The sequence below is a fragment of the Oryctolagus cuniculus genome, chromosome 9 (assembly GCF_051225735.1).
Source record: "Oryctolagus cuniculus isolate XC-2025 breed Fujian yellow rabbit chromosome 9, ASM5122573v1, whole genome shotgun sequence".
In the NCBI taxonomy this organism is placed as follows: Eukaryota; Metazoa; Chordata; class Mammalia; order Lagomorpha; family Leporidae; genus Oryctolagus; species Oryctolagus cuniculus.
This window is the reverse complement of record NC_142875.1, coordinates 71,771,082-71,779,976: the sequence shown is the minus strand read 5'-3', so window position 1 is coordinate 71,779,976 and position 8,895 is coordinate 71,771,082. Positions and strand designations below refer to the sequence as shown.

The window sequence follows — 8,895 nt, the reverse complement described above, 5'->3', positions numbered from 1 at the left end:
GACGTTTCTGCTTCTGGAGGGGACCTGAGAAGCTTGCAGCGGCAGACTGCATAGACTATGGTATTAGGAAAAAAGCATCAGTCCATGTCCCATGTAATCCTGTCTGCAAGTCTCTTGAGTCTCAAATCACTCTTCTGCAAAATGTAGAAGATGGAAGAAGCAAACAAAAGTGGTTCTAAATTTCTGAGACTTCTTTCTTCTCTTCCTCTCTTGAATACTTTTTTTCTAATTAAAAAAGCCTAGACTGCAAAATCATATACTGGTCTACCAGTTTCCACACATCAGAGAGGAATTCATGCATTTTCTAAATAATGTGATAAAGTTATGTTTAAAAACATATAGGCATGGGGTCAGTACTGTGTTATAGCAGGTGAAGCCACTGCCTGCAGAGCCAGAATCCCATATCAGTGCTGGTTTGAGTACCAGCCACTCCATTTCCAATACAGCTCTCTGCTAATACACCTGGGAAAACAGTGGAAGATGCCCCAAGTGCTTGGGCCCCTGTCCCCACATGACAGGCCCAGATGAACTCTGGCTCCTGGCTTCAGCCTGGCTCAGCCCTGGCCACTGCAACCATTTGGGGAGTGAACCAGCAAATGGAAGATATCTGTCTCTCTGTGTCTTCTCTATAACTCTTTCAAATACATAAATCTTTTTAAAAATATGTAGGCTTGAATGTTAGGATGGCACCCTCTGGAGTCTCTGCAGCCAGTCTGGTCCAGGAACACACACTGGCATCCTGGGGCCAGGCTGTGTCTTGGTCAGCACCTACCTCCCATTCCCTAACCAATGCCTTTCAATTACAGGTAGGGCTTCATTTGATTCATTACCTGAACCAGCAGCTTCTCTTTGTTATTTCTCCAGAGCAGAATTAATTCACACAATTTTGTCAAGTCACCTGGACTTTGTGTTACACTAAAAACATCGATGATATCAGCCAACTTTGGCCTGAAAAAGCACAAAGCTCTTCCAGAATGTCTTGTGGCATCACCATTTCTAGATAGCTTAGTAGTCAAATGGACATTATTAGTTTATCAGCCAAATATGAAACCTGTTCAATACTACAAGAGTCAAATTCTAATGTATGCATAACTTAATAAATTACAATTCAGAGTTGTGGTGCCACGTTAACACTGGTTGAGGCTCCCAGATTTCTGTTTCAAGTTGGAAACTGCCAATGCAGTGTTCAAAAACAAATCATACTCAAAGTCATATCCTGTCATCTCTCATATCCACCTAAAAGACCAGACCCTCCACTTGTTCTCATTTAAATTTTATTATCATTGTTATTAGTAATAAGCCAATAGAAACAGGATAACAAAAGGAAAAGTTCAGGATAAATAACTTCTTCCTTAAGAATTAGAAGACACACACACACACACTTTCCTGTGTACAAATTACTTCCTCTCCACATTCCATCCTATTGTACAGTTACACAAAGCAGTCCACAGAACAATATGAGCATGTGATACTGGGGTGTGGGACCTCCTTGGGTCTCAGGCTGACTCTTGGTCTAGATCACCAGCTTCTCCACACTCAGTGTACTTGTGGTTTCATCCTCTTCATTTGACCCAAAATATCCCGGGAGGTCCAGCATCCTCTGCTCGGCCTCAGTGAGGCCGAATGACGTATTGTCGTAGAAGGCGAACTCGGGTTGGGTGGGGAAGCTCTGGCACTTGTCTTTTCTACACTGAGAAGGGCTCAGAGGGCTGACCCTCTGATAGCTGTCTTTGGGACAGGTGGGGGAAGACTGCTTCCTTGAGACACTCCTGTGACTGGGGGATGGTCCCCTCCGGGCTCTGTGGGGCTCTGTTCTCTCCACTCCTGCCTGGCGATCACCCAGGTCTGGTTTCCTTGCAGGTTGCCTCAAGGTGTGGCACTTAGGGAGAGGGCTTAATGGTCCACTGGTCCCCCCTGCCCCTTGCATATGCTCCAGTTTCTCTGGAAGCAGGTGGGCCCCTCGACTCTGAGGCCTGAATCTGTCCTCTACCTGGTCCCAGCTCCGCATCCTTGAACTGTAGGCGGGGGCCTGCCGTGGTGTGAGGGTGGACATGCTCCTCTCCCTGAATGGCCGAGCCTGCTTGCTTTCATGAAAACTAGCTGTCCTCCGGAAGTGGGAATTCCTGGGGTGGCTCCTGTCTGTCGGTCCCCCTCTGCTGCCCATGTGCCTTATCTGTGACTTGCGAATCAGGGTCTGGCTGGGGCTCACTGCACAGGTGGCCTGAGACACGTTGAAATCCAGCCTGGAGGGAGGTCTTTCCCCAGCACTGACTACAGACTGGTCCACAAATGGGGATTTGATCCGGAACTTGTTTGTGGCAGCTTCTTCCGGGCTGTCCAAGTCTAAGGGGGGGCCGGCGGCTGTGTCCACTGCGGTGTCTGTCAGGGGGCTCTGAGACACGTGGTACACTTTGGTGGTCTCCGTCAGACCTTTCTTCTTCATCTCCTTCAACTGCTGCTGGGCAAGACGGTAGCTAAACAGAGGGGGGATGATCTTCTGGGCGTTGGACTGGAAGCTCTCACTGCCAGAGGCATCGTCGTCAGGAGCTGAGGGCATGCTGCGCCTGTAGGTCAGAGGGATGCCCGCATCGCTGGGGCTCCCCGCGGGCCCCTCGCCCCCGTCTGAGAAGCTGCCCCGCTGCTCACTCAGCTCGCAGATGTCCTCCTCGTCTGAATTCTTCCGGAAGCCAGGGGAGTGGATGGAGTTGTGTCTGGCGGGAGTGCTGCACTTGGGGGGCCGGCCGAACCTCCTCCACAGCGTGACGAGCACCGTGGCGACGATGATGAACATGCACAGGGATATCCCGGTGACCGTCACGATGTTGTTGGACTTCACCGGACCCTGGGGCGGAAGGGGAGATGAGCTGGATGGCCGGGAAGCTACAAAGGAAGGAAGAACAGATGGATTCACAAGTGCTGCTGGGCTTGGCGTGGTGTTACAAGTCTCTCACTGCCTAACAGTTAAAGAGGAAACCAAACAAGGGCTGGATTCCTGGCCTGACCTGTGGATCACTTCTGACAGCTGGAGCCAGACAAGGTCACCACTAAAGGGGAAACTGTGAAAACAGAAGCCCACAGAAGTAAAGTCCCAACAAGGGAGGTTCCTGCCCAGGCTAGCTCCACCACAACTCCTCAAATGCTCTACAGAGCAGCATTGTGTAGAAAACTGAAGCCAAGATCACAGTTTTCACTTACCACAGTGTCAACTTGGGATCCTGCAGTCAACACGCATCTGGGAGAGGCACATGAGAAAACCCTAACCAAATATCAAAATTTGAAATTTGGAATGACTTAGGTTGTGCATACGTTTGCACATCTCAGACAGAACTGATGACTGAAAATATAGATTTTGGCAATGTGCTATAACTCATTCTCCCCTTCTGATATCCAGAAACTGTCTTTGCTTAGTGTTGAAGCTTCTGCTTTCTTGTCCTGTCTTCAGCTGTCCTTCTCCTTCTTACTTTCTGGATGGTGCTGGTTTCCTGATTTTCCCATGGTCTCTAAAATTGCTTTCTCCCACAGTCACTGAAATATCTCACTAAGATGCAGACTCAGGGTGGGTGTTTGTTGTAGCAGTTAAGATGCTGGTTGGTGACACCCACAACCCATATCAGAATGTCTGGGCTCCAGTCCCAGCTCTGCTCTTGATCCTGCCTTCCTGCTAATGCACACTCTGGCAAGTGGCAGGTCATGGCTCAGGTACTTGGGTCCCTGCCACCCACATGGAAGAGCTGGATTGAATTCCAGGCTTCTGGCTTTGGCCTGGCCCAGTCCCAGCTGTTGCAGACATTTGGAGAGTGAACCAACAAACAGGAGATCTCTGTCTCTTTGCCTTTTGAATAAACAAATTTGAAAAGTAAAACAAACAAACAAAAAAACCACGAATGCACCTGGAGCTTCTGCTTGTACTGCCATTAAAACACCTGGAAACTCAAGACCAGCTGATGCCCCCAAGCTCACCTCTAAACTCTTCATCGCTGTATACTGCTTATGCCCTTCTGGTCATCTGACCTGTCTCCCCACTCCCAGTCATATCATGCCCAGCTCCGTTTCACCTCCTTGACCATCCTCTTGCTGTCCTTCTCACTTGTGTCTGCTGTACCCGAGGGGATGCTTACTTACACACTTCACATCCCTAACCATTTCACAAAGCAGCCAGAGCTTACCTGTGATCTGGTTACCTTGAAGGTGGAAGCTATTAGACATACTTCTATTATATTATTTTATTTATTTTATTATTTTACTTTACTTTAGAGGCAGAGTTACAGACAGAGAGAAAGAAAGACAGAGAGAAAGGTCTTCCATCTGCTGGTTCACTCCCCAAAATGGCCTCAACAGTCAGAGATGAGCTGATAGGAAGCCAGGAGCTTCTTCCAGGTCTCCTATGCAGGTGCAGGGGCCCAAGCACCATCTACTACTTCTCCAGGCTACAGTAGAGAGCTTGATGGGAGGAGGAGCAGCCAGGACACAAACTGATGCCCATATGGGATGCTGGTGCTACAGGTGGAGGCCTAGCCCACTACTCCACAGGGCCGGCCCTTAAACACACTTTCTTGATAAGTAGGCAGGGCCAGGAGCAGGGTGTGTTCCCCAATCTCATTGCTGATTGCCATTTTCAACTAGCACTCCTTCACTGCCACACAAAACTTCTGTTCCTTTGATGCCATACTACCCACTGAGACCATCCTCTGCCCCTCAGTCAGCACTGTCTTCTCTGAACCTCTTGACAGCCGTCAGTCACTCCAGCACCTGGGCCCCAGCCTGCTCACCATCCCAGAACTAGAACTATCTCACATGACTCAAGGGTCTACACACCATGTAGTATCTCCCCCTGGTCTGTTGCTGCTCCTCCTCTGAAAGCTTGACCTTCACAGCCCACTCTGGCCATGCTCCCCCCTCTCATCTGCTCATTATTACTACACTATATGAGCATTAGCCAACCTCATAGTCTTCTGATTTTCCAACCCTCCACTTCCCTCCATGTGCCAGCCAGTTCTGTCCCTAACCAATTTACATCCATGACTTATCACGGAAACAACTTTCTTCCAAATAACCTCAACTCTTAGCACCTCTAGTGCTGAGCTATGTTCCTTCCCCTGCTCTGCAGCAAATGTCAACCCTAGATTCAACCCAGACAAAAGAATTCTCATCTGCTGAACCCAGGTCCTGGGCACTGGTGGAGAGAACAACCCAACCATTCAGGCCAGGTCTCTGCATATTCAAAGCCCAACCCTGGCTGCCTCCAAATCCTTCCATGGGTCCCTTACTCTATTCCATTCCCCTACAATACCTATTTCAAATTTCACCACTTCCCTAAACCCTTTACCCAATCCCTTCCCTAGTAGTCTTGTAGCTCTCTCTCTCTCTCTCTCTCTCTCTCTCTCTCTCTCTCACACACACACAGAGAGAGAGAGAGAGAGAGAGAAGGCAGTGGGCCAGTATATTCCCAACTATTTCTACCATCTCTCTGCCCCAATACATTTACAAGCAGCTGCACCTCTATTTACCACTTTCTGTATGCAATCACTGGGAGAAGTGTCTTATAAAAGGTGAGTCCAGTAACAAATGCTCTCTCTTGGCCACTCCTCTAGGGGGGGATTCCCTGCTCTGTACCAGTTACCTCCAGCTTATCCTCTTTGTAACTCCTTTCCTTCAGCTCTTCTTGCTTTATAAAGACCCTCCTCCAGTCTCTCTTGGTTACACTGTCATAACCAGATCTTGCTCCTTGTCTTCCAAGCCTTACTCACAGGGAGGAGTCCAGATTTGCTGACATACTGACTCCTATAACCTCTGTCTCCTGAAACCTGCCCCCAGGATTCTAAAGAAATGGCTCCCTGCTCAGGTCATTAAAGATCTAATGGCCAAATCCAAGAGTTCCACCTTGCAGCCCTGGGTACTAGTAAACACTTCTTGCTCTTCTTCCTCCCTCTTAGTTTCATTCATCACACTGCATCCCCACAGTCAGCACTTCAATTTTTATATGAAGTACAGGAACCTCTGTTGCCAGGGTTACCTTTCTGAGATGTACTCCATGCTACAGCCAAAGAGATCCCTCTAGAACAAGGCCTAAACTTTTAAGATCCTCCAAGATCTGTACCTGCTACCTGTCTGGTAGCACACCTTCCTGGCATGCTATCTTCCAGTTGCACTAAACTATTTTCAATTCTCTGTATCTTAATGTGTCATCTTCTTCCATGCCTTCATTCAGGGATCCCTTTCTTACCTAGTTCCTCTGGGTGACATCTTCTGAGCTCTCAGACTTCAGCTACAATTACCTCTTTCCTCCAAGAACAAGTTCCCAGCATGGATTTTCACCCATGCAAGCTTCCATAGCAAGCTATGAATACCCTCTAACACTGCAGGCCCTTGTGCTGAGAGCTATGCCCATTTATGTGTCTGCCAAGCTACTTTACCATAAGCTCCTTTAAGACAGAAATGACTTATCAATATATTTTCAACCTCAGTCACAGTAACTTGCATATAGTCGATACTCAATGAACATTAGTTTAATTAACTGTTTAATTAATTATTAAACAGATATTATCAAAATGATCAATTTTCCACCAGGTAGGACATAGGTACACCAACAACTGGATCCTCCTACTTTCTTGTTGAACAAGAGAGATCAAATTAATATAGAGCTACACTCAGACCTTGGCATAAAACCATTATTTTAAAGCCAAACAAAACTCTAAACCCAAAACCAAGTGAGAACAGTGGACTGACGAAAGACTTGTTCCCTGATCTATTACTTCTTCTATCTGTGGTGACTGCTGCTGACAGTGGGTAGCAGCCTTGCTATCACACATCACTAACGTCTTCACTTAGCACTGTTCTCTTTTACCTTGAGCTGGATCCTTTGAAAACCTCATTTGACAAAAAGCCCAAGGCCTATCTCACATAAGTCTTCTGGTACCTGTAGTATGCAGCCCACAAACAGATCTTTGTATTTAAAAAAAAAAAAAAAAGGAAAATAGGTTGAAGAGGAAAAGAACACTTGGAAGAAAAGATCATGCTTATCCACGTAAGCCAACAATAGTAGGAACGTTGTGTCACTTTTCCTTCTTGCTAATGTGTAATGTGCACAGTGAAGACTTCCCATTCAGTGTTAAAGACTAAGATGCCAGGACACGAAATACTACCACATTTTCTCTAACCTGATTACTAACTGTAGGTTGTGGATGCTTCTTCTAGAAAGGCAAATTGGTCTCTGAATACAAAGTATCCAAGACAGGTAGCTTCCTTCTTTCCATGCCGACAGCACTCCAGCAAACACGGCAAAACATTCCTAAAGCGCGCCGGACCTCCTGTAGGAAGTGTGGCAAGCACCAAGGCCACACAGTGACACACTAGAAGCAGGGCAAGGATTCCCAGGATGCCCAGGGAAAGCGGTGTTACAATAGGAAGCTGAGCGGCTAGGGTGGGCAGCCTAAGCCGATTTTCCAGAAAAAAAGGCTAAGGTTACAAAGAAGATTGTGATGAGGCTTGAGTGCATGGAGCCAACTGCAGATCTAAGAGAATGTTGGCTATAAAGAGATGCAAATATTTCAAACTGGGAGGACAGCAGAAGAGAAAGGGCAAAGTGATACAGTTTGAAGCTTCATCTTCTGTTTTATTGTGAAGATGATAAAAAGCGTAAGATTATTGTTCACTTCCTTTGATTACATTTGGCCTTTGGGGAGGGAATAAACTAAGGTCAAGAATAAAATCCCCTCTGTGGAATAAATTTAAGCTTAAAAAAAAAAAAGCTTCAGATGGAGTCATATCTAGTCCCCCTGCCTTCCAGCAATACCACCTTGGCTGGCCCACTCACCCTTCCCCATGTCTCACAGTGCTCATCTGTAATATGGAAATAATAATATACCAACAACACCAGACTAACATTGTGGTGCAGCAGGTTAAGCTGGCATACCTTATGGGAGTGGTGGTTCAAGTCCTGGCTGTTGCATTTTTGATCCAGCTCCCTGTTAAAGCACCTGGGAACGTGGTGGAAGATGGCTCAAGTACCCTGCAACCATGTGGGAGAACTGGAGGGAGTCTGGGCTCTTGGCTTCAGACAACACAAGCCTTGGCCATTGTGGCCATTTGTGGAGTGAAAATGCACTCTTTTCCTCTCCCTCTCTCTGTCATTCTTTTAAATAAATACATCTTTCAGGAAAATATATACCAACATCAAATGTATAAGACACTTAGAAACATGCTTGGCAGGAAAACAGCTCCCATCTGAGCCAAGAATAATACCTTCCTTGTAGCATTAATGTGGGGTTCATGTGAGACAATGGGTTGAAACTGCTGGCACATAGCAGGTGGTCAATGAATGGTTGGTATAGTTGTAACTCATTTAAAAAACAGCAGAGGCCAGTGGCAACTATTTTGAAATCCATTTGAATACTATGGATGTCTGTATGGAATATTTTAACACAATGGGCCATCCCAGAATTAAGAGGATGAGGGGCATTTGAAAAAGTTATACACAAGGAAGGAGGTTGATGGAAAGTAGCAAGGATTTCTAGAGAAGAGAGCCTTAGAAATCAGTATGGTATAGAATTGAAGACAGAATAGATTCAGGGTGGGACCCAGGGCCTTGGAACAACTAACGGGCAGACTGAGGGCTGGGAGAAAAGCCTGGGTCTGAAACTGCATGAAGAAAAAGAAGAGAACATGGCTCCCTAAAGAGGCTGCGGTGAGGTCGACCAGGCCAGTGGCGGCTGGAAAGATGAAACAGGAAGAGGGGTTTTCTAAGGCCACAGCAGAGACGCTGGCTGCGACTGCCAGGTGCCTGTGGTTTTGGCTAAAAGGTGCTCTGAGATCCAAACACAGAAAAAAAAAAAAAAAAAAAAAAAAACACCTAAGTCCCCCCAAACCCCAAAGGAACAGGGGACTAAGGTTGGTCTT

General features: G+C 46.8%; 1 protein-coding gene and 1 pseudogene across 6 annotated transcripts in view; one reads left to right on the top strand and one right to left on the bottom strand.

Annotated features, from left to right (window-relative positions):
* Nucleotides 1-1,257: 1,257 nt before the first annotated feature.
* THSD1 (thrombospondin type 1 domain containing 1) overlaps nt 1,258-8,895 on the bottom strand; it is a 31,224-nt gene continuing 23,586 nt past the window's right edge. For all 6 annotated transcript variants that reach the window (XM_089304205.1, XM_089304208.1, XM_002720742.6 and 3 more), the window contains one exon: nt 1,258-2,880. In XM_089304205.1, the coding sequence (XP_089160331.1) occupies nt 1,514-2,880 (1,367 nt within the window). In that variant the 3' untranslated portion in view covers nt 1,258-1,513. The remainder of the gene's footprint in view (nt 2,881-8,895) is intronic.
* LOC127487249 (large ribosomal subunit protein eL42-like) lies at nt 7,111-7,704 on the top strand (annotated as a pseudogene).